General features: G+C 41.4%; 1 protein-coding gene across 4 annotated transcripts in view; it reads right to left on the bottom strand.

Annotated features, from left to right (window-relative positions):
- The window catches only part of DPP6 (dipeptidyl peptidase like 6), a 784,761-nt gene that overhangs the window by 583,944 nt on the left and 174,171 nt on the right, over positions 1-26,646 (bottom strand). The window contains exon 1 of one of the 4 annotated variants that reach the window (XM_034759983.1): positions 9,558-9,898. The exons of the other annotated variants lie outside the window; for them this stretch is intronic. Coding sequence (XP_034615874.1) covers positions 9,558-9,755 — 198 coding nt within the window. The 5' untranslated portion in view covers positions 9,756-9,898. Of the gene's footprint in view, positions 1-9,557; positions 9,899-26,646 lie in introns of those variants that run through there. 4 annotated transcript variants of the gene reach the window in all.

Raw genomic sequence — 26,646 nt, 5'->3', positions numbered from 1 at the left:
GGGATGTGCTGGCTGCCACTTCCCGCAGCCCCCATTGGCCTGGAGCGGCGAACCGCAGCCAGTGGGAGCCACGATCGGCCGAACCTGCGGACGCGGCAGGTAAACAAACCGGCCCGGCCCACCAGGGTGCTTATCCTGGCGGGTGGCGTGCCAAAGGTTGCTGATCCCTGGTTTAGTGTCTGTCTGGAGCTGAACTTTCTTAGAAAGTTGGAGCAAAATGCTTTCAGCTCCTATTGACAAAACAAGAAAAAGCACAAACATTTTCTCCTTGTAAAAACATTCTAACCACATTTTTTCTTAAAAAGCAGCCACAGGAAATCACCTAATGTTTGAAATGCCACATGAATATTGTCGTCAATGAGGGCTCTATCCTGAAAGGCACTGAGCATGCTGGACTTGGCTCAGCAGAGCAATTAAGCATGTACTTAGTTTTAAGCACATAAATAGTTTCAATGAGTCAATGGGGCTCATCATGTGGTTACGCCCTGGACAGGATTGGGTCCAGCGTGCTCAGTACCTCACTCAATTGAGCCGTGACAAATGATGTACTGTAGTTGACTCGACAGGGCACCAGACTGTGTCAGGAGAAATGGGGCTATTCGGGCTCTGCCACTGACTTATGCTTATCTGCATTTCTAAAGGGCTTTGAGATAACTGACAGAAGCAGGAATACTACTGATTAGTGTCTGCTTTGTTTGGAGGGAAATAATTTAAAAAGATAGATGTTATAAGCAATTAAAAACACACTTCTGAGCATGTTCAACAGAAATCTGCTAAGAATATAGCACATATTCATGAGGATCCATCCTCTTTATGACATCTTGAACATTTAAGAGCATTAAATCATAGGCAGACTGCGAAGAGCTACAAAAGGATCTCTCAATACTGGGTGACCGGGCAACAAAATAGCAGATGAAATTCAATTTTGATAAATGCAAAATAATGCACATTGGAAAACATAATCCCAATTATACATATGAAATGATGGGATCTAAATTAGCTGTTATCACTCAAGAAAGAGATCTTGGAGTCATTGTGGATAGTTCTCTGAAAACATCCACTCAATGTGCAGCAGCAGTCATAAAAGCAAACAGAATGTTGGGAATCATTAAGAAAGCGGTAGATAAGACAGAAAATATCATATTGCCTCTATATAAATGCACAGTATGCCCATATCTTGAATACTGCATGTAGATGTGGTCACCCCATTTCAAAAAAAGATATATTAGAATTGGAAAAGGTTCAGAAACAGGCAACAAAAATGATTAGGCGTATGGAACAGCAGCAATCTGAGGAGAGATTAATAAGCCTGGGACTTTTCAGCTTGGAAAAGAGACAACTAAGGGGGGATATGATAGAGGTCTATAAAATCATGACGGGAGTGGAGAAAGTAAATAGGAAGAGTTATTACTCCTTCTCACAACACAAGAACTAGGGGCCACCAAATGAAATTAATAGGCAGCAGGTTTAAAACAAACAAAAGGAAGTATTTTTTTCACACAACACACAGTCAACCTGTGGAACTCCTTGCCAGAGGATATCGTGAAGGCCAAGACTATAACAGGGTTCAAAAAAGAACCAGATAAGTTCATGGACAATAGGTTCATCAACGTCTATTAGCCAGGATGGACAGGGATGGTATCCGTAGCCTCTGTCTGCCAGAAGTTGGGAATGGGTGACAGGGGATGGATCACTTGATGATTACCTGTTCTGTTCATTCCCTCTGGGACACCTGGCATTGGCCACTGTTGGAAGACAGGATACTGGACTACATAGATCTTTGGTCTGACCCAGTATGGCCATTATTATGTTCTTATTTTGTCTGCTTAGCCTGAGCAGACAAAAAGCAAGTGCTCTAGGACTACTAACGGGACAAGTTACATGAGAGAATGTTTAAGCATTCTGCTGAAACATTCACAGCAAAACCCTCCAACAAATAAAGTAGCTCCAGGAACAAAAGAATATTCCAAAGCCAGTGATATTAGGTTTCTCTGTAGTTTTTTTGTTTTGTTTTTTTTGGGGGGGGGTCCTGCATTCTGCAGGATTCTGAAAAATCTAAGCCTCAAAAGACAAAGTAAGAGCTAAGAAATAGCGAGGAAGGAAGGTCAGGTGGCATGAACAGCACTGGATTGGGATCTCAGGAGATCTGGGTTCAGTGCCTAGCTCTGCCAGAGACTTCCTATGTCACCATGGGCAAATCATTTAATCCTTTTGTGCCTTAGTTTTACTATTTGTAAAATGAGGATAATGATACTTACTTTCTCCTACTCTTTGTCAGCCTTTTCTATTTAGTTTGTAATTCTTTGGGGCCCAGCACAATAGTGCCCCAATCTCAAATGTAGGTGCTACTGTTATACAAACAAACAAATAAATAATAATAAAAAGTTCTTGCCTCAAAGTGCTTCCAAGCTAATAGACAAAATTAAACATTGGGGGATGGAGGACAGAATGTGCCCAGCCACTTAATGGGCATTCAAGTGGGGGTGTGCACAGATATCCCCTCCACACAACAAGCACAGAACAAGTGTAATCCATTCACTCCCCAGAAAATCTTCCCAGATCGTACTATACGATTCTGTACCTATTAATATTTACACTCCATTCTATTTCATGGCGCATACTCATGCACTTCCAGTGAGATCCTGAGAAACTGACTATTCTGTGGACTTTTCTACTCATTTTACACACACATGGATACTGCCAATAGACCAGTAGGAGAATGTCAGATTTATTAACATAATCTAATGCACATAGGCAAAGTGCACTTTTAACCCATATAACTTAGCCAAATGAAGTCCAATTTTCACTATACCAATAACTGGCACATCTACAATCTAAGGATTATGGGTAACATTTTCAAAAATGCCTACATGACTTGGGAGCCTAAGTCCTAGTATCTAAGTCACTTTTAAAAACAGATTTAGGTTCTTAAATCCCTTATGCACTTTTGAAAATTTATCCTATAACCCTATCAAATAAAAAGTTTCCATCCCTTTCCTCTGGGGTGTGAGAGATGTTTATTAAAAAGTAGCAAACATTTTTTCTTAGCAAACAGCATGAATTTCTCCCCCACTCCTCCTGTGCTTTAAAATGGCTCAACCATTTTTGAAGAAACTTTGAAAATACCATTAGTCCCTGACAGAGAGAGCATGCCAAATTTTAGGCAAAATTATAAAACCTTCAGAAAATCATAAGCAATAAAAATGACCCTTAATAAATAGACAAGGTGGGTGAGGTAATATATTTTATTGGACCAAATTCTGTTGGTTACAGAGACAAGCTTTTGAGCCTACACAGAGCTCTTCTTCAGATCTGGGAAACTAACCCTTAATAAACAGAAACACATAGGTAACCCCTAAACACAGGAGTGGCTATATGAACAAATAGATCATGACTTACTACAAAAAAATTGCTATGTTAAGTAATCTATGGCAAAATACTAAATTAGAGATGCTGCCACCCCTTGGTCACAATGTGAAAATCCATACGTCGAACTGCACTCTGCCAATCACATCCTGCAGGCCTTACTTAGACAAAAACTCCCTGTAAAAGCAACTTGAAATCATTGGGCTTGAAGGGGATCTTTACTAGACTGCAGACTGTAGAATCGAGCCCTTAAAGTACATTTATATAGATGATTCTACTCCTGCAGATTGTATTTCTTTAGTGCTCCAGGGGAGTTTTCCAAGCCTTTCTTGAAGCTCTGAGAATCCACTCTTCTCTCCCCCATTTCTTGCCTTTCACTGAATCCATGACAATGGAGAGCTGTATACAGCTTCATCTGGAGCCCGCCAGCGTCTTTCTTTCAGTCTGCTGGAAAGTTCCTTTAAAAGCAAAGCATAGTACTCCCTCCTGGAACTCTGTACCTTCTCTTCCCATTCCTCCCAGCCCCTGCAAGCTCAGGAGGAAGGACCTGAGCTGAGTACTCTAACTCGGTGAGATTCAAGTTACTGTGCATTTCACTACCACTAGAGAGATGAGTCAACCTCTTTGCATAGCTGTTACTGTGTGTTAAAAATATATTCTACCTAGCAGATTTTTAATAGATGCATAATAATACATCAAAGGCCTGATCACTGTTAGGAAGGCTTGCAAAACAGGAAGGTTAATTTTAAACCAGCAACAAAAATCATGAAGCCATTGAATTCCAAATATAGCAATTGTAAAGCAATGCATGAAAAACCCCTATTGCTGTAATTTTAAATTATCCAATGTTAAGTTACATAATGAAATATATAATTAACTCACATTCAGACAAATCAGAGAGAAGATTAACTTTATGAATGTATAATTATTATTCTTCATTGAACCAAACTGCATTTTTATTAATTTCAAGAGAAGGGCTGAACGAATCAATGGGGACCTAATCCTGCTTCCACTGAAGTTAGTGGCCTCAGTCCCATAAAAGCAGCAGGATAACTGCGCCCAACATCCTACAGCCTACCATGAATAGGCTGCAGGCGAGACTATTAGAATGCATCAAATACTGTAGAAAGAAAACTGTTGATCTGAGCTATATAGAGATTTTTGGGAGCCATATGGACTACTTCACTTTAAACTGATTTATGACCACTCCAGAATATATAAAATAAGAAACATTCATCTGTTTGGGAAAGGACTGAGCCATTTCCGACATTTAAGTTGTTCTGCAGCTCTTGCATAACCCTTTATACAAGACTGACCTTGACACTCTCTTCTGGTAAGCAATAGCTTTTCCAACAGTAAAATAATGGATTGAAAAATAATACTTTTATTGCATGTGTTAGCAAATCTGACATATGAAGTGTCAAATATTTCCAGGGGCTGTAATATTTATAATATTGTTCAAACAAGCTGAACAATAATAAAACATGTAACCTTTGATTTACTTCTCAAAGCAGCAATCTCCGATCTTTTTATCTTCTATTTACAACTGAAATGATCACTTCGTAAAATAGTCTCAGTCTGAATTATCAATATTGAAAATTATAAAACTACAATATAGCTACATTTCTTTTAAAAATTGGCATCAATTTATACAACGAGGCAAATATTCAAAATACAATTGAATGAAAAGTATTCCACATTTCAAAGTAAAAATGAGAGCTACTTTATTTTGATCCAATCCTTTACTCAGGCAAAAAATCCCATTCAGTCAATAGGAGTTTTACGTGAAGAATAAATGAAAAAGAAATGCAGCATTTGGCTCTTTATACAGAAAATCTATAGGACACGTCAGTAGAAAGCTTTAACACATAATTCATCATCAGGAATTTAATTTTAAAAGGATTACTGTGGTTATCATTTTAATAGTCAATGCCTTATGAAATAGATCAATATTCTGTATTACAGAGAAGTGCTCAATTGCTTATGCACTTGATTAATGCATTGTTATCATCACAGTAATTAAAAGGAACAGGGTTATACACAATCAGCATGTATATCTTACTCAGCACCTCCTGGCAGTTGCCTGCAAAAATTAAACTCATTAATCACTATGACTCCAAAGAAAAGAAAGCTTAGGAAAAATGAAAAAGCTCTATTTTATGGGGGGAGAGGGGGAGTCTAAAGCCAACATTTAGAAAGATCTCCTGTTTACATGATAATATGGAAAGCATGAATCTCAGAGGAAAAAAAGGTGATTATATTGCCAGAACATAAATTAATACTCTGCTATTACAACACTCTGGACTTTGGTTACATTCTTCACAGGTACTGTACCATATTCCAATAAATTACTTTGAAAAGGCACATTTATAGCAAAACTATTATGTCGTCTGGGATATGTTTACATGACCAGTCATTTTTTACAGTTTTAATAACTGGCCAACTCAGTACTTCCACTGAAACCAATGGGAGATTGACTTGTGCAAAGAGAACTGAATCAGGCATCTAGTTTAGGATGATACAGAAGTATAACAAAATCAAGAACAAATGTCATAAACTTATCAATATTTTACTCAGGATGCCCCAAATCACTGAACATGTTTGTTTCTTTTTGGTGTGCAGAACCAGCTATCAGAATTAAATACTGTGAAGTTTAGATGCCAAAATACCAATTGCATCCAGACAACTGTGTTATTTCATTTATAAAAGTTCAAATTCCATGATGAAACTCACCTCACTCTCATCAGCTACTTCATGGTGGGATGAGGAGTTTCAATCTTAACTCTGACATTTCCTCATTTTTAATTGTGTGGGTACAAATCAAACTCTTTGCATTGCTTCAATACAGGTTTTTGTTTCTTATTTTAATTACATGCAAGTTTTCTCTAGTACTGAAAGTAATACATAGGAAAGGGGAAATATTGCATATAATCAACAGCATGGATTGGAAAGGCCAGACCCCTGTCTTCATCTCTGTCTTGTATAGCACTGGGGAATGTATTGATACTTAAGAAATACTTGATAATAATTGACCCAGAAAAACCAATCCGTGATATAGAATGCAGAATAAATATCTTTAAGGTATAAGAACCTTATGATCATGATTAGCCTTTCCAAAAAAACCTCTCAATCTGCCTGATTATTAAGCACATTATAAAACAATTTAGTGGTTTTTAAAAAGAAATCTTAGCTATATTTTAGTTGAAGTATTTCCCACACACACACACACACACACGCTTTTTTTTTTTTTTTTTTTGTATTTCCTACCTCTGACTTAGAAACTGTTGAACTGATTAATTTGGAAAAGAAAAAAATCCTCTGCTGGGAAAAATATCTTGAATGTTCAGTTTCAGCCTCAGGGTGAAATTTACACGAGAGATTTAATTCTCTCAAAGGGGTTTATCATACAATCACGGACAAGCTCCCCCCTAATTACAGACAGCAATATCATATGCCACTACAATTCAAAAGAACTGCCAGCAGCCAGTATTCTCTCTGTTCAGTGTAAGTAGATTCTGCAAATATATATCACCAAATCACACAACCTTTGCACTTCATGCACCCAGTTTTGTCCTTGTGCCAGCCTCACATTTTGTTTTCCCCTTAGGGATTTTATGCCAAAAGCTGCATTAATTTGTCCTGCAAGAGCCTTACTGCCGCTGTCATCCAGATATTCAGCAGCCAGTTCGGTTGCAAAAGGGAAAAAAACCGTTCTGTTTACAAGGAGCGTTCAATGGCCAAGGTCAGAAATCTGCCTAGTGTATATCTGAGCACACTTCCCAGACTGACAACAAGGCACAACAGAGCAATAAAGCCACCAGCTTCCGTTTGAATTGCCCAGTGCAAAGCGAGAGAGAGTACTCATTCCCTGGCAGAGTTGAATCACTCCAGGACCTGGGACAGCTCCCAAAGTCACAGCTCTCCAGAGGAGAAGTGTGTGAGAGCCCGCGCGTGCGGGGGAGGGAGGTGTATAGAATAATTTGTGCCTCTGCTTCTTGGAAAAAATATATTTTCAAAATTAAAATGTTACCACCTTTAAGGTGTCTCATTATTCCCACCCTTAGCACAACTAGTTTCCAAAAACAAATGCCGATTTACTGTACAGATCTAAACAAACCGAGGGTTGTTACCTCAACTATTCCTACCCCAACCTGAGTCAGAAATATTCATTGTATATTTCTACTATAGTCACTCTAAAGGCAAATGTCATTACTTCCTTTCTGGTTACATCTTAACCTTAACTACGTGAATGATTCTCTAGGGAAATGTATGTGAAGCTTATGAATCAATTCCGTTTGCATTGCAGTTCCCAAGCGCTAACTGCCTGACATGGTACACTTAACTCTCGCAGGCAACGGCCCAGTTCTTTTTCTAAAAACATAAAACAAAATAAATCCGCTTACAGTCTAGCAACGTGGTTTTGGAATTAATCTGAACTGTTTGTGCACATAAATAACCTATATTTGCCCCCCGCTTAAAGGGAAAAGGCCTTTGCAATGCAGACTTTTGTTATACAGATCACTCTACTGATGAGCCTAACTTTGGAAAAGAGGGTTTGTTTGGTTTTTTTAGAGCAGTGTCAGCAAAAATCATCTGCACGTTAAATTCCCTTTGTTTCTTGGCTCGACGCTTTTGATGATCAGACAAACAGTTCTAGACATCTGTCCTATTGAAAACCCACAAAGATACGCTCCAAGCTAAATTTAAAACAAACAAAACAAAACAAAAAAATCCAGAGGAGAAAAATATTCCGGAGACCAATAACAGAAAGCAGTAATTTCGCTTTCTCGTAGCGACACCTAGAGGCCAATGAGCTGAAGTTTCGGCACATTTCCGCTACAGGGTCACATCACAGAGAGCCCTCCGGAGATACAGTTTCAGAATGAAAAGTTTTTAAATCAACACGTAAAAAAAGTCTCGGGTGTTTTTAGTTTGTGCGTCCCGCCACCCCCGGGAATTGTGTGTCGTGTTTAGGATGTTAGTGAGGATTTCACCAGTCACCGGGAAAAGTAAACTCATCTCCAGCTACCTACTGGCCCTTGGAATGAACAGAAAGGAAATTCTGCCGGCGGATTTGAGACCAACTTTCCTCTCTGCTAGAAAAACTTAGTCCGCTTTACCTGCCACAAAAAGTCTTAATGGAAGGAAGAAAACAGGGCAAAACCAAAACCCCACAACTCCCTTGGCTACAGTACCCCCCTCAACAGGGATTTCAGGGATTCAGACATAAAACTACGTTCTAAGTTGGTACTTATCAGGGTTATTACCAGTGATTTCTATCATTAAAACTGATCACAGCTCCAAACCTACCTTTGGGGAAAATAAGTATTTTAATAGATAGAAATATTATTCCAAAATTGCAGCTACTTTCCTCCTTGCCGTTTTTTTACACACACACACACACACACACACACACACACACACACACACACACACGTCCCTTTACAAATATAATAGCACGCAAGGCTGAACTAGTCATGGGGAACTATCTGTTTGATTTATTGTCTGGATCTTCTTCCGGGGCCCTCCCCTTTCTAAATCTCCCCCCCAAGAAATAATCGATCCAAGGGGATTTAACTCTTTCCATCCAGGAGTCCCAGCAGCAAGCCAGTGGCCTGGATGAGTCATTTGTTACTAAGGCAATATGCAAATGAAACCCTTTGAAACCGCTACTCCCCGCAGCCGCGGCGGGAGGGAACGTGCAGGGAGCGAAGTTTGCATCCAACACGTTCCCGGGGGCTCGCGTCTCATCGTGTTGTGTCATTATCCAGGAGTTTCGAGCAAAACCAAAACAAAAATGGCCGCGTCGGGTGCGAAGTTCTCCCCGGCAGGGCTCTGGAGCTGGGCAGGAAGGACAAAACGGGGCAAAGCGGAGCCTTCTGCCCCAGGCAAAAACTTCCAGCCTCACTCGGAGGGGCATGGGTGCCGTTTACACGGGCGGTTTCCAAACGCACCCAACCTACGCATGTTGCACAGCAGCCCGACCTTCCCCACCCCACTCATTCCCAGAGACCCCAGGAGAGCGGGAGCCGAGGGGGTTTGGGGGCTTTACATGGCCAGTAATAAAGCACCATCGCTGGCCTTTTGCGGGGAAGCGGGGCGCAGATCAAGACAGAGAGAAGGCAGCCAAGCGACCTCCGGACACACACTCGGACACACAGAGCAAAACCCAAACAAGGCTGGGGGCTTACATCTTCCTCCTCGGCGTCACTCCGGGGCTGGTACTGGAAGCGGGCTCGGATCTCCTGCTGTAGCGGGCGGGCGGTCTGGCCGGCAGCGCTGTTCTCCTCGGTGCACTGAGCCCCCAGAAGGTGACTCGCCTCGGGTGGCGCGGGGAAAGACCGGGAGGTGTTGATCTTCCCACCGAATCTCTGGTACAGTGAAGCCATCAAGTCAATCCAAGAGGGGGGGAGAGATGCTTTTGGGGGTGTATGTGGGGTGAGGGGGTTACAGCATGCTACACACAGGTGAGCTCTGCTCTTCTCCGTAGCACATCAGTGGAGCTGGGGTGGAGGGCTGAGCGAGGAGGGAGACCGCATATTTATTTCTCTCCCTGGCTTCAACAGCATTGGTGGTGGTGGTGGGGGGGGGGGGTTAAAACAAAAACAAAAAAACAAAGAACAGGCCCCGGGGATGTTGCACCAGCCAAGGTTGCAAGCCACCCAGATACGCCGAACCCCCGCTAATGGCGCCGGAGAGGATCGGTATTAAATGGGGTCCGGGGGGTGTGCCTGGGCAGCCGGGGGGGGGGGTGTGTGGATCGCCAGCTGTCAGTGCCTCCCCGGGATGGGCAGGCGTCTCCGAGGTCGCATTCCAGGAGTGCCACAGAGCGCGCGAGCGGAGCAGGCTGCAAACTGGGAACCTCATTCAAAGCACGTTGCACTTCTGGAGAGGAAGAGCGGGCTGCTCTCCAGCCATCTCCCTGTGGCTTTTCGGGAAAGAACTTGAAAAGGAGCAACAGACACCTGATCGCAGCCGGGGAGGCAGGACCCTGCGGCCGGGAGCAGGGAGCCTGACGAGGTTTCTATGCCTGAAAACCCAGCTCGGCTCACAGCAAACTCCCAGGGAGGAAAAAAAAAATCAGAAGGGGGGAGAGGACGAAAGCGTCGCCTGACGCCACTGGCTGCGAGCTGCTTCCCCAGTTTCAGTGAGCTTTGATTTCTGGCTCCAGGCAATGAGCAGCGATCCCTCTGAAACGAGCGGAGGAGAGGGGGGGGGGCTTTCCCGCTCCCGCCCCCACCCCCACGCTCTTCACGATTTATTTTATTTTATTAAATCCAGTATATTGTGCCTCCTACTATTTTTGTATTAATTCATTTTGCTGCATTAAAACGTGCTTCAGCGCCCCTCTGTGGAAATCCACCCGAACTGTGCTCCTCGCCAGAGGAGCCTGCGATAAACAAATGGGAACTGCTTGGGGTGGGGAGCGAATTGGACTGTGAGGGGTTCTCGCTCTGTGTGTGTCACCACCCTCACCCCTGTTCAGTTACAGGGCAAAACAATACGACCTGGCCTTCGTGCGGTGTTAATTCCAAGGCTAAATGGGGCCACTAATTAATGCACTTTTACAGCTAATGGAGGAGAAAATGTGCACACGATTAAAGTGGGCACGGGGGTTTCTGCAATTGGTGTCCAATGTGATTACTTTGGCAGAGGGTTACAATTCCTCTTCTCTGAGCATCAGGCTCCTGGGTTTCCATAGCAACAGATGCTTAGGTTTTAAAGTCGGAGGCCAAGGAGAAAAGGAGCCAGAGTTGCAATCTCCTTCTCTTCCCAGAAGTCGTCTTCTTCCCTTTGATAGCCAAGTGAACCAACCCCTATAGGAATTACCCCCTTTTAGACAAGCAACACCCAACATATACCATGCCTGTCCATTCCTAGGTACAGATCACTCAAGCTGTTTAGAAAATCCTTTCCCTCAGTTATAGTTCAGGGAATGAAGCCCATGGAGAAATCATTCATTTTTTAAACCCTTGGATCTTACTGAAACTTTTAGTGTGATTACAAAAATAAAAAAAGATAGATGGATGATGAGGTTAACAACTTAAACCCTATAGTTTGAAGAAAAAATTAAGCAGTTGTGCAATTAACCTGCTTTTCCTGTTAAAACACCAGTCTGATCATAAATCACTTTATACCCAAACAAATTTCATGCACTATTTTTATGTCTTCAAAGTCAGGGATGGAAAGTCATAACATTTAGATGAAAAGGAACCCTTATCTCATGGTGGGGGGGGGGGGGAGAACACATGCAGTGCTTCCTTCCTGGCGGCACTTGAAAGAAAGAAATAATCATTTTGATCTTCAGAACTTAGATCCTGACATTTAATTAAAACTAGAAGGTGAACTCATGACTCTTAGAAGTAAAGGTCTTGGTATGCATTCTACCACCGTTACCTAAATGTAACCAATGCAACTTTTCATAGGTCAGCAGTCCATCGGATTGATTCATAGTTCTGTCACCAGTGAACTGAACATTAGTCCAGAGTCCTTGTTAGTTTCCTCATTTAAATCTCATTATGATCACTGGAAAATTGCATGAACAAGTCAATGAACTCTCCTGGGATCTCATGACTAATTGGAACTATTAGCAACAAACAGCAACAAAAAAGGGTAACAACAAGAACCAAACTAAAAGGAAAAATAGTTTTGGGGTTTTTTAAAAAAAACAAGATGGGTATAAAGGAAGCATCAAAGGCATCTATAAAAAGGCAAAAATAGCACAGAAACCATGAATGATTGTATAAAAGTGAGAAAAATAACTGATGACACAGAAAAAAGAAAACGTATCTGGTCCAACACAGTTTAAAAGGGAAAGATTATATGGGTTGCTCAAGAATCTTAATTTCAATAGCTTTCAAGTATTTTTAAAATTCTTAACAATTGAGATTTCATGTATTCAAATTTGGACTATACCCACACATACAATGTAAATGATAATGTATATATATCTACATACAAAACACTATATTAAAAGAGCATTCAGATTGCAAAGTCAAATACTCAAAAGTTAGGAAATAGCAGAATTAAGGCCCTGATCCTGCACCTTCTTGTGTGCAGGTGAATTTCTGTCCCCATGTGGAACCCCACTATCTTCAATGGGGTTCTCACAGGGCAGGGAATGCTGCCTGTTCACAGGAAGTCTCAGGGTTGTAATCTAAATTGACCATGCAACCTAACTTAAGCCCCCTTGTGCATATACATTATGATTAGGCTTGGAAGGATTAGATTTTTATCAGTAAATGTCAGTAAACATTGATTTCACTGTACACACAAAAAACAAAAATATTTCCATAAATACTAATTGAAATTTACAGACAGGCAATGTAAGAAAAAATGAAGCTTGCAAACTTATTAGAGTTTAATTTATGGATATTTATTTGGTATATTTTGACGTGATGTTGACCATTTGTGTTTAATGGATATAAAGCTTTAACTTTTTGAATCTCAATATCTATCATCATTAAATAATTGTTGCCTGACCTCCCCTATTGTCTGATTACCCCCCAGAAGTGTTCCCACTGTGAAAATTTATATGGACAAAAATATAAAAATGCTTAAAAATAATCATCAATATTATCCATCACAATTATTAAAAAACTAAAAACTGAACTCTACCAAGACTAATTATGATATCTTGTCCATGTTGCAAAGCCAGGGACAGGCCCAGTACTCCCGAGTCCCAATTTAACGTCTGAAACAGAGTTCCTCTTTTCTTCTTTTAATTCTGTGCGTCATTCACTCTGTCCATCTGTACACTGAATGGCGTTGGTCTGTGTATGTGGTTATGTAATGAAACAGTGTATCATAATACATATGCACCATTGCGGCATAGAAAGCAGGATAGATCCCCCTCAAAAAAGGAAAAAGCGCCAGTGTTTAAAATGTAACAGCCAAGTGGCAATAAATAACTCCTCTACAGACATTGCACAAATGTGGTTTTGTTGCAGAAAAAGAGCAAGTCAGATTGGGATGTTATTTTGGTAAAGAAAGAAATTTGTATTGTGAAATAAATTTAGAAGTCAAACATAAAAGCTTCCAAAAAAAAATACAAATACTGAGATCTGAGGTATTTAATTAAATTAATCTCCTTCTTAAAAAATCCTGTCTTTCCCCAACATCCCCAACTGAAGACAAGAATAAGACCCTAAAAAACAAATATGATTCCTTCCAAACACCTGCTGGTTGTGTAGTATACATAATACAAATTCCTAACTAGTAACATTTCCTTCCATATAAATATATTATTTTAACAAACAGAATTGCTACTTCAGAGAAAATATATTATGTTTTTTAATGACATTTTAAAAGCTTCAAGGGGACAGGCAATTCTTGATTTAGTCCTAAGTGAAGCAAATGATCTGATCTAAGGGTACGTCTACACTACCCGCCGGACCGGCGGGGTAGTGATCTATCTATCGGAGATCGATTTATCGCGTCTAGTGTAGATGTGATAAATCGATCCCCAATCACTCTGCCGTCGACTCCGGAAGCGGGGGAGTGGCGGCTGTCGATACCATGCTGCGAGGACACGAAGTAAGTAATTCTAAATCGATCTAAGATACGTCAACTTCAGCTATGCTATTCTCGTAGCTGAAGTTGCGCATCTTAGATCGATCCCCCCCACCCCCCACAGTGTAGACCAGGCTTAAGAGGTGAATACAGCTGAACCTGTAAGTAATAACAATCAGAATGTAACTAAATTTAACACCCTTGCATGAGGGAAAATACCCACCACTGTAGCATTTAACCCACCACAGTAGCATTTAACTTCAAAAAATGGGAACTACACAAAAATGAGGAAGGTAGTTAAATGGAAATTAAAAGGACAGTCACAAAAGTGAAATGCATGCAAGCTGAATGGAAACTATTTAAAAACATCATAGACACTAAATGTATGCCCCAAATTTAAAAAAAAACAAACAAACAGTAAGAGGACCTAAAAATGCCACTGTGGCTAATCAACCAAGTAAAAGAGGTGGTTAGAGGCAAAAAGACATCCTTTAAAAATTGGAAGTCAAATCCTAGTGAGGAAAATAGAAAGGAGCCTAAACTCTGGCAAGTCGAGTGTAAAAATACAAATAAGTAGGCCTAAAAAGAATTTGAAGAGCAACTAGGAAAAGACACAAAAACTAAACAACAACAACAAAAATTTGCAGTACATCAGAAGCAGGAAGCCGGCCAAACAATCAGTGAGGCCACTGGATGATCAATGTACTAAAGGAGCGCTCAAGGAAGACTAGACCGTTGCAAAGAAGCTAAATGAATTCTTTGTATCAGTCTTCACCACAGAGGATGTGAGGGAGATTCCCACACTGAGCTATTCTTTGTAGGTGACAAATCTCAGGAACTGTCCCAGATTAAAGCATCAATAGAAGTGGTTTTGGAACAAATTGATGAATTGAACAGTAATAAGCCACCAGAACCAGATGGTTCCAGAGGAACTCATATGAAATTGCAGAACTAACAACTGTGAAATGTAACCTATCACTTAAATCAGCCTCTGTACCAGATGACTGGAGGGTAGTTAACGTAACGCTGATTTTTTTTAAATGGTTGCAGAGGTGATCCTGGCAATTACAGGCCAGCAAGCCTAACTTCGGTACCAGACAAACTGGTTGAAACTATGGTAAAGAACAGAATAATCAGACACATAGTCAAACACAATTTGTTGGGGGAAGAGTCAACATGGCTTTTGTAAAGGGAAATTATGCCTCACCAATCCATTAGATTTCTTTGAGGAAGTCAACAAACATGTGGACAAGGTGATCCAGTTGACATAGTGTACTTGGATTGTCAGAAAGTCTTTGACAAAGTCCACACCAAAGTCTTTTAAGCAAAGTAAGCAGTCATGGAATAAGAGGGAATTGGAGTATTGGAAATTTAAGCTAGGGCTAGTACAGACTGCACAGACAGACAAACAACAAGGAGTCCTTGTGGCACCTGGGAGACTAACAAATTTATTTGGGCATAAGCTTTCATGGGCTAGAATCCACTTCATCAGATGCATGGAGTGGAAAATACAGTAGCAGGTATAAATACACAGCACATGAAAGGCTGGGAGTTGCCTTACCAAATGGGGGTCAGTCTAACGAGACAATTCAATTAATAGTAGGATACCAAGGGAGGAAAAATCACTTTTTGTATTGGTAATGAGAGTGGCCCATTTCAAACAGTTGACAAGAAGGTGTGAGTAACAGTAGGGGGAGATTAGTATGGGGGAAATTACATACATCACATTGGTAGATGTGCAGGTGAACGAGCTCCTGATGAAGTGGCTGATGTGATTAGGTCCTATGATGGTGTCCCTTGAATAGATATGTGGACAGAGTTGGCACAGGGGTTTGTTGCAGGGTTTTGTTCCTGGGTTGGTGTTTTTGTTGTGTGGTGAGTATTTGCTTCAGGCTGGGGGGCTGTCTGTAAGCGAGGACTGGCCTGTCTCCCAAGGTCTGTGAGAGTGAGGAATCGGCCTTCAGGATAGGTTGTAGATCCTTGATGATGTGCTGGAGAGGTTTTAGTTGAGGACTGTAGGTGACGGCTAGTAGCGGTCTGTCACTTTCTTTTTTGGGCCTGTCTTGTAGTAGGTGACGTCTGGGTATCCTTCTGGCTCTGTCAATTTGTTTCTTCACTTCACCAGGTGGGTATTGTAGTTTTAAGAATGCTTGATAGAGATCCTGTAGGTGTTTGTCTCTGTCTGAGGGATTGGAGCAAATGCGGTTGTATCTTAGAGCTTGGCTGTAGGCAATGGAATGTGTGATGTGGTCTGGATGAAAGCTGGAGGCATGTAGGTAAGTATAGCGGTCAGTAGGTTTCCGGTATAGAATCATAGAATATCAGGATTGGAAGGGACCTCAGAAGGTCATCTAGTCCAACCCCCTGCTCAAAGCAGGACCAATCCCCAGACAGATTTTTACCCCAGTTCCCTAAATGGCCCCCCTCAAGTATTGAACTCACAACCCTGGGTTTAGCAAGCCAATGCTCAAACCACTGAGCTATCCCTCCCCTGAAGCTATCCCTCCACTGAGCTCCCCTGAAAAACTCCAGATACACTACGGATTAACCCTGATGAGCACTCATGAAGAGTTGACCCAAGACACTAACAACGGAGATCAAGTATCAGAGGGGTAGCCGTGTTAGTCTGAATCTGTAAAAAGCAACAGAGGGTCCTGTGGCATCTTTGAGACTAACAGAAGTATTGGGAGCATAAGCTTTCGTGGGTAAGAACCTCACTTCTTCAGATGCAAGACATTTCGTGGGTAAGAACCTCACTTCTTGCATCTGAAGAAGTGAGGTTCTTATCCATGAAAGCTTATGCTCCCAATACTTCTGTTAGTCTCAAAGGTGCCACAGGACCCTCTGTTGCTTCTAACAACGGAGAGAAAATACAACTGACCTCTTCGCAGGACAGCCAAGATCTTAAAAGTTTGTTGCTTATGTGACACACGAGATAGACCAGCGGTTCTCAACCTTTCCATACTACTGTACCCCTTTCAGGAGTCTGATTTGTCTTGCATACCCCCAAATTTCACCTCACTTAAAAACTACTTGCTTAGAAAATTAGACATAAAAGAGTGTCACAGTGCACTATTACTGAAAAATTGCTCACTTTCTCATTTTTACCATATAATTATAAAATAGATGGATTGGAATTTAAAGATTATACTTACATTTCAGTGTGATCTTTGAGCCTGTTTTTCACTTGTGAGTCTTGTCATTCTGGGAGGCAGTGAAGCGACAGCCACAATTAAGTTTTTCTCCACACTGGGTCTATTTCTGCTCTTTGTCTTGATGGCAGTCATAGCAGAAAATGAGACTTCATAAAGAAATGTTGACCCAAAAGGTAATGGAACATCCGACACCCGGTTCCCAAGGTCAGTGTTCTCTTTTTGTACTGAACACCAGAACTGGGTTAGTGTGAAGTCATTAAACTTCATTTGCAGACCACGGTCTGAAGACAGCTCAAGAAGATTTTCTTGCTGACTGGCAGAGAGGTTACTGCTGCTAACCTCTGAGAAAATGAATGGGTTTCTTACCAGTCGAGTTGAGCTGAGTTGTGTTGAATGTTGGGGAAATATCACTTGAACTCAGATGTCAAGTGGGCCAAACGATCTACATACGAAGCTTCAAGTGCTTTTGTGGAAATAGTTGAAATCTTTTTTTTTCATTTTAAGCTCTCAAGTCTGGAACTCAGAAAGCTTTCTTTGAAAAAATTCTACTGGCTTACCAGCATGCACAGAGTGTTTTGTCTTCAAATGTCATTGCAAATGCACCTCTTCATACTGTTATTTGATAGAGTTTCTCCTCAAAGGAAACACAAAGCATGAGGTGGATTGCTATTTGTAGATGTGAACCCAAAAGCAATATATTCCAGGCAGAACTGATGATGGGTTTTTTCCCTAGTCATTTTCAATTTCTTACAATTTTCACTGTTGCCACTACCGCCGCTTCCAGCTCTTCATTTAAAAAAAAAAAATCTATCCATTTTTACATAGCAACCACATACACACCATGACAACTTCAAAGTCATTAACGTGCTTGCACACATCAGTAAATGACATAAAATGCATGTCCAATACATGTATATATGCGCTTTATGTTACTGTATAATATATAGAGCAGTATAAACAGGCCATTGTCGGTATGAACATTTTAGTTTCTACTGACTTTATTAGTGCTTTTTATGTAGCCCGCTGTAAAACTAGGCAAATATCTAGATGAGTTGATGTACCGCCTAGAAGACCTCTGCATACCCCCCAGGGGTATATGTATCCCGGGGTGAGAACCACTGAGATAGACAATGAATTGCAGACTTTCTGAAAGCAGCATCTAATTTGGATATTGATTCTACTTCCTCCATCAACCAACATTATAAAATCCTAGATCTACAATAGACAGAGAATAATTAAGAGGTACAGGCTAGAGGAAAAAATATTGGTTTTCAGGGGTGATTTTAAATGAGATGGAGAGTCGATGAGGCAGAAGGGAACAGAGCGGCTGTGTCAAACAGCAAATGCTGCAGAGGAGAAGGCTCACATGCAGTAGCCATAGTGTGTGTGGGTGGACAGAGAGGAGGTTAATGAGGAACAGGGTGGGGAACAAAGAGACAACCCAGTGAGACTAAGTGGAGTCACACCACAGAAGAGTTTAAAAACAAAGGAAATTATAAACTAGTTCCTGAAATGGAAGCTAGTGGAGTTGTTTGAGGTTGGGGTGACACAATCACGTTGCTTTGCTTGTACAGACATGGCTGTCTGAAATGATGAGACTCGGTGGGTCCAAAGAGACCTGAGTTTCAGCGATTAAGGTGACTAGATAAAAGAATGGCTGAGCAGAGGTAGAATGAAGACAGTGCCATTGCAACACATGCAATGACAATGTTGTAAACACCAAGGATGAAAATGAATTACCTTAAAATGCTACCTGGGATGCTGCACTTTATAGTGACAGATATCCTAAAAATGCCTGAGATAGATAAATATATTAGATAGAAAAGGTCCCAACTCCAGTATTTGGTCCTGCCATGAGGGCAGGGGACTGGACTCGATGACCTCTCGAGGTCCCTTCCAGTCCTAGAATCTATGAATCTATAAACTAGGAGTAATTGGGTAAAAATAAAAAAGATGGAAGATGTAGGCTGAACATCAGCAAATACTTCCCAAAATGAGACCGCCAAAGAACAGGATAGTCTCCAAAGGAAGGGACAGAAATCCCATTCTTCAACCTATTTTTAAAGGTCCTCAGCAAAGCATTAGGAAATGTACTGTAAGGAACAATCTTACCAGTTGACAATCCTACTAGTTGGGATTGATTAGATGATCGGACAGGTCATTTCCAGCTCTAATGTCTACAATTCTGCAAATGGGCAGAGGTAATGAAATGCAGACAAATGACACTGAGGAAAAGGAGAGTACAGGGGCAAGGATGGAGTCACACTCACTGCCAGTGGAGGCAGTTGGGAAGCCTGACTAGCAAAGGGAGTTCAAGGAGACTGGATGTATGTGTTTGTATAGTACCTAACATAATGGGGCCATGCCTAGTACTCCTACTCAATACAAATAAATAAAATAAATAAATAATAATGATTTGTGCTTGAGCTTGTTCCTCTCATTCAAAAAAAGCACTTCCCTCTTTAAAACCTTTACCTGAAAGAAGTTATGATGAAACTACAAAACTATGTCATTAAGACAGGCAGAGACACTAAACATTCCTGCCTTGAGAGCAGGAGACGGCGCTAGATGACCTATTGAGGTCCTTTCCAGTCCTACATTTCTGTTATTCCATTGTAACAGTAATGGAGAGATGCAGCTGTCCTCAGAGTACAAAAAAATGTCTGAGTCTTTCTTGCAGGATAGGGCAAATGCTGGAATCTGGTCTCTAACATGTATATTCTTCACTAGTTCACTGTGCAGCAAAGTTTTGCCAATATTTGATAGTAAAGTTGGGTACATGTAGAGGTGCCAACTAGGCTGCCTGATTAAGGTGATTACTGAAGGAAATTATCAATGGAAAAAATGATCAGATGATGCTTCATAAAGAAGCTCTAAAGGCTGAGGTGACTGTTACAGAAATGTGAGTTTTATCTCTGAAGCCTTATAAAGAATAGATGGTTGTTATCTACAGAAGTTATCTGTGAAGCTACACATTGTCATGTTTGAAGAGTAGCTATTTATTGTATAACCCTAACACTTCCATCCCTATTGCAGGAATACCGCTGACATTATTCTTCCCATTCTTACATTCTAAATTGCTGACTAGAAGCATGAGGTGTGATGTAGCTGTACATGTGATGCAGGTTTAGAGGGCTCTCTCTCTCCTTCCTAGCACCTGAAATATGTCTGGGCCTCTGACTCCCCATTCTGGAATGGTCCAGTGCCACCCCTTTATATTTAATCTATAATCAAGATTATAGCACAGAACAAATGGACTTTAGAGAAATTCCGAATTTGCCACCTCCCAAAAGGAACTTGCAGACAAAATAAAATTCTAGTGAAATGCAAGCGATTTAGCTAGGCAACATTTCAAAGAAATACCAGAGCTTTAAAAAGGAACTGACAAATTATAAAATACTTTGGTTTGAAGACTTCTCTCCTATGGTAAAAAAGATTTTCTTTAAACATCACTGTGTTTCTTGGGACTTCTTGTCACCCAGTCTCTGGCTGATAGACAGCTTTCTTGTTGGCATGAAAGGAAGGAAATTGAATACGTGAATGTACAACTGAAGATCAGTCGGACATTATTATTAATACGAAAAGGAAGGAAGGTTAGTACTGGTGTATATCTTTTCCTGCCCATTCATCTCCATAAAAAAGTTAAAAGAAATTAATTAATCCATTTATAAATACTTTTCTAAGTGCAAATTGCCCCATTTATTCAACTCCTGGTCACATAAGTCCTGAAACAATTTAGGACCTCTGACGCTAATTGAAGGGTTTGTTAATGTTTTCGGTCAATTATTATTAAGTATCAGCAAATAAGCCAATTTATAAGTGGGTGTCCAGGCAAATGTACTAATTTCTCATGGAACACAAGACATGGGGAGAAGAATGAAATACTGCTGGAAGATTCTCTAGGCATGTCCTTACTGGTTTAATAGACGTTTATGAGTACAGGTAGCTGCACATCAGACTTAATGAACTTGCTAGTCACACAAGAAGAGATTTCATTTCAAAAATCTTCCTGCACTTACTTTATCAGGATATAAGCTTGCTTTTAAAAATTTACTCCACTCCCTCAGAGTGGGTCAACTGAAGGGATTATGGGGCAGATTTCTAAAGATACAAACAGGTGAATAGTGGGATTTTAAAATCAATGTAGGCTTTTAGAATCAATAGGAGTTAGGCACGAAGGCAATTATGAAAATCTCACTTATGTACCTATTTGCATCTTTAGGCAACTAAATATTTTTAAAAGTCTGGCTCTATATGCCCAAGGCAAGGAGGTTTGGCTTTTGCCTATTAACTATGCCCATGTAAATTTTACAGTCTTAACTAAGCAATATGTTTTCTTACATAAACAACTCCCCAAACCTTATGCTCTCAATTGTGTGTACCCTGGGTTTATCTCAGGGATCTCAAACATGCGGCCCGCCAAGCTCCCCACACCCCACCCCATAGTTACTTCCTGTCGCTGTCAAACTCCCCTCACTCCCCCCCCCCAAGTTATTTTATGTGGCAGCTAAGCTCCCCACGCGCTGCTCCCCAATGTTTGGGGCTGGGTCTCTCTCCCGGCCCCGGCTGCTGCCCCTACGTGCCTCCCCCGAGTGTCCTCCGGCCTCACTTGCTGCCCCTTCACTGCCCCAGAGCCTGCAGCTCATGCTATGCTCTGCCAGCTTCTGGCATCACTTGCTGCCGCGGGGTCCTAGTGCCCCCTTCCCCTAGGCCCAGGGCAGGCTGCCCTTCCCCTGCCCTAGTCCTGAGCCTCTCCAATGCCCCAAACCCCTCACCCCTGCACCCCCTCCTATCCCAAAACTCCATCCCAGAGACTGCACCACCACTCCCTGCCCCAGCCCGGAGCTTGCACCCAGCACCCAAACTCCATTCCAGAGCCTGCACCCCCACTCCCTGCCCCAGCCCGGAGCCTACACCCAGCACCCAAACTCCATCCCAGAGCTTGCACCCCCACTCCCTGCCCCAGTCCGGAGCCTGCACCCAGCACCCAAACTCCATCCCAGAGCCAGCGCCCCCACCCCCTGCCCCAGCCCGGAGCCTGCACCCAGCACCCAAACTCCATCCCAGAGTCTGCACCTCAGACCCTCTCCCCCATCCAAACTACCTCCCAGAGCCTTAGGCAGGTGGGGGCGGAGTTTGGGGGGGCAGGTTTTGGGCACCACCAAAATTTCTACAAACCTGCCACCCCTGGAAGAGGCAGAGCAGGGGGGGAGTGGTGGTGTAGCCCAGTGCAGTGGGGGGACTTTACTGAGTGTATATATTTTATTAAAACCGCTTGGAGGAGGAGGTGGAGAAGAAACGGGGCAGGGGCAGTGCCTCATGGAAGGGGTGGAGTGGGGCCGGGGCCAGGGGCAGGGAGGGGGTGTCTCAGTGATGCGGCCCTCGGGCCAATGCACTAGTCCTCATGTGGCCCTCGCAGTCATTTGAGTTTGAGACCCCTGGTTTATCTTGACTGACTAGGTCATGTAGTTAAAAACATAAATGAATTTCTGTGCATATAGCAATGGAATAGATGTCAATTAACATTTAAAAATATCTCCCAACTACAAAACAGCACACTGTTGATGCAAAAATGTTAATAAAATTATAATAATTTATTCATATAATGTTAGGTTATTACAAACTTGCCTGTGCCTTTACTGAATTTTTAAAGGATACAATTATTCTCATACACATCATACTTGGAGAACATGGTAGCTCACATGCTTATGTTTTAGCTGCTTATTTCATTATATGGAATCTTCAAGCTAATTAAGGAAACTCCTAGGAGAGCTGTACTTTCTGTCAACCAGGGACACACCAAAAGTGTCAAAGAAGATAACACCTCCTGAGCGCTAAAACCTTCAAATGTGTTTGTATAGACTCTAGAATACATGTTTAAAACATCTACTTTGCTTTAACATTCTCTGCTATTTTCTTTTATACTGTCTTTTGAAAGATGCATATAAGTGTTAGCTATTGTGATCTGTGCTTTATGTAGAATATTTTATATGAGCGTTTAACTGCAAATTGGTAAATATACTGAAAATGATAGGGCATAAATCTAGTAACCATTTGGTCAAAAAGGCACACAAACCACAAAACCATACACATTCCTTCATCTAAGACACCAGTCTGGTCTAGAGATTCTGTGTACTCAAGAAAACGGACTTTGTAAGATATTTGGTTGACAACAAGTAGGCCTATAGGTATTTTCAACCAAGGACCGGAAAGTGGTTTGCAAACATGAATTAAGCCTCAACACTTGTGGTAAGTAGAATCATTATCCTCAATTTACAAATGAGAAACTGAGGCATTGGGGGATTAAGTGATTTGTCCAGGGTCTCACAAATCTGTATCAGAGCACAGAACAGAACCCTGATCTCTGACTCCTCCTTCTTTGGGTACTGGGAAAGAGGTGAAGTCCCAGGGGAGGGCATCATGAATATAGGATGCTACTTGTTATTTTTTGAGGCAAGCGTTTGCCCATTTGTTGGTATCTACAAGGGGTAATTCAGAGGGCCAGACGATGGAAGCCTGCTTAAACAGGCAGCCACAAGAGAAAAGCTGAAACCACAGTGCTTCATAGGTTAACCTAGAAAACTTGACTGAGACACAGTAAATGTCATAAGTAACTGCAGTAAGCGTCACTGAAAGGGTGCAGCTAATTCAGCAAGTTCCAGACGCTGTGCTCTTGCCTTCTTGAGTTTCTGCCGTACCATCCATCTCTGTCCTTTGCCATGGAAAGTCCTAGCTTTAGTTTTTCTCTTTTCTGTAGAGTGTTCTAAAGATCGGCACATTTGTATTTGCCAGCACAAAAAGCAGCAACACCAGTTCCCAGGGGTACAGGAAATGTTTTATGGGCCACATAAAATCATCAGGCACTGCAAGAAAATCTTTCCCAAGCCCCCACTTTAGATTGCAGTGTGACTAACTAACTATCATCAATGGCATTTTACCTGAACTAAGAGTGCAGGATCAGACTTAATATCTAAACAGTTCAACCCTATGCATGAAATTGAATTATTTAAGGCCTGAAAATAAAGATTAGAAAAAGCTATACATAAAGATCAGCATCACCACTTGAGGGTGCTACAGTAGTTCTTAAAATATTAGCTCAAAAATATGCTGTGAGACTGGTACTTGTACACAGAGCTACACTGCAGTAATTCATCTAATTATTTCAATTTATGCACTGAACGTCTAGAACTAGTTTCACAGCAAAGGCTAGGGTTGGACATTTCTGGGTAACTAGAGTGACCAAATGGGATTATCTTTCTCTCTCTGGCTCTCTTTTTTTAATGAGATTAACAGAAGAACAAGGCAACATCAATAATGCACATGCACACAATTCCATGCTTCAGAAATTCATCATAAATATAAATTCTGAGGCTAAGTGAAAACATTCCTTTGAATGCCATAAAATAGAATATTTCCAGTGCATTGATTTTGCTATAAACTAGTATAGGATTATAGGACATTTGAATAGTCTCTGCCATAGGAAATAAATAGGACCAGTCCCTGCAGAAGACCTATTGAATAGTCAATAAAACAAAAAACAAGCCATAAACACAACAGATAAGGATTCAAAAGGCACACAACAGTCTATGTTGATGGGTTGAGTCAAACCCCACCTCCCTGCCATGGATCTTCCTATTTTGTTACTATCTTCCTTTTCCTATAAAGGCAGTTGTGCACATGCAGGTGTGTGAGACAGTGTGTGTGAAAAGAAGAGAGTGAATGATGTAAAAAAGGGGAAAAGTTGCCTGTTATAACAAGAATGTCATGATGCTAATTTAATTGGGGTTTCTAAGGTTTTGGGGTGCTTGGAATTCCTGATACTGGCTCCGGTATCTTATTGGCCCTTATTATACAAGCACACTCACTAGAACTGGTTGGGAATTTTTTGATGAAATGATTTTTCATCAGAAAATGTCAATTGGTTGAACCTGAATTTGTTCGCAGGAGAGGGTCAGTTTCAGCGAATACCTTGTTTTAAAAGATTTTTGGAAAAAGTTTTGAAATAATCAAAGTGGCCCCATTAGACATGTTCAAAATGCAAATTCCATCTTTCAGTTTAAAACATTTTGTAATGTAAGCTAATTGTAGCAAAAAAAATTGAAAATAAAAAAAAAGGTCAAAATCAAAACAAAACGTCTCAATTGACCCAAACCATATCCCTTTTTTCAGATTGTCAATTTGTGATCATATTCAAGATTTCAACTTTTCATTCCAATTTGAGATGGGAAAACCATTTCCCACCCAGCTGTAATTCTCTGGCATGTAGCTATTTGCATGTGTAAACTGGGAAGGCTGTATAGATGCACTCAGAATGACGATGATGATGACAATTTGGACCTTGATCCTGCAACTCCTGACAAGGTATTAGCACAGAGAGTAACATTCTGGTGTTCCAGCAGAAGTGTGAGTGGAGGCTGCAGGATGGGGTAGATGCTAACAGCAGTCCTCTGCACTGAGTGGTAGAAAGTCTCAAGCCCCAAACCCCTTGCATGCCATCTCTCTCATTCTCTACAGCAAAGGAAGACAAAAGGAAGGAGTATGCGCCAAGAATGGGCATGTCTAATAACATGAGTTGGACCCCCAGCATGCAAATGGGGTGATTTGCTACACACTCCCCTCTTTGGCCTTATTCCTGCTAATAGACAGAAGCAATTTGGCAGCCAGACATCAATAATGCCACTAACTCAGCACCAAGAAGGAGATTGCAGAAATCCACCAGATTCTTATGTGAATAGAAATAGACTATCTTTGGCGCTGATATGGGGGAGGAACAACCTCTGTGCTGAAATACACAGGATAATAAACACCCAATAGGGGAGTGATCTAATGCTGCTTGAAATACTCAAAGGCAAGATTGAGAAATTCCCAGTGGGAATGTCCCTGAATCTTCTGGATAAAGCTCAGAGAATCCTTCACTTCCAAGAAAAGACATCCTGGCCCATCTAAACTAATATCACACATGCATTAAAGACTCCAGCAGCAACAGTCTATGGTGGTCTCCAACAACCATGTTGACACCTGATCAGAGATTCATGACAACTCTGGTAGAATCATGGATAGTGTTGGCCTTCATCACAATTGTAGTTTCAAACAGATGGGATTTGATCAACTTATTCCTGCCAGGCCATTCATGAATTCATCAGTGCATACCAAGTGGTTTTGGTTTGGTCCAGGCAATCTCTTCCAACTCCAAGGCTTGCCTCCCCCACAAAGAGCCATGATGATGGGCAATTGTAAACCCCCTAGTTCAGCCCCTTCCCACCACATTTATCCACCTCATAAACCTCCCTACCAGAGCCTCTTTCCCTGGATGCCAACATCAAACAACACAGAACAAAAATCAAAATCAACAGGGACAGACAGCAGGGATCTGCACATCTCACCTCCCTCTCCCCCAAAAAATTAGAATGCAAAATCAACAGGCAACAAAATTAAGCTCTCTCTGCTCACTCCCTTGACCACACATGCAAACAGGAACACTAAACAACTAATGGTTACAATAAGTTAAGATTTAATCCATGGTATCTAGGTAAGAGTTTTGGAACTACAGATCTGAATAAATTGACATAATTAACAATAGATGACATGCAACATTGTAAATATAGTTGATTAT

The sequence above is a fragment of the Trachemys scripta genome, chromosome 2 (genome assembly GCF_013100865.1).
Source record: "Trachemys scripta elegans isolate TJP31775 chromosome 2, CAS_Tse_1.0, whole genome shotgun sequence".
In the NCBI taxonomy this organism is placed as follows: Eukaryota; Metazoa; Chordata; order Testudines; family Emydidae; genus Trachemys; species Trachemys scripta.
This window is presented reverse-complemented; position numbering and strand designations above follow the sequence as displayed.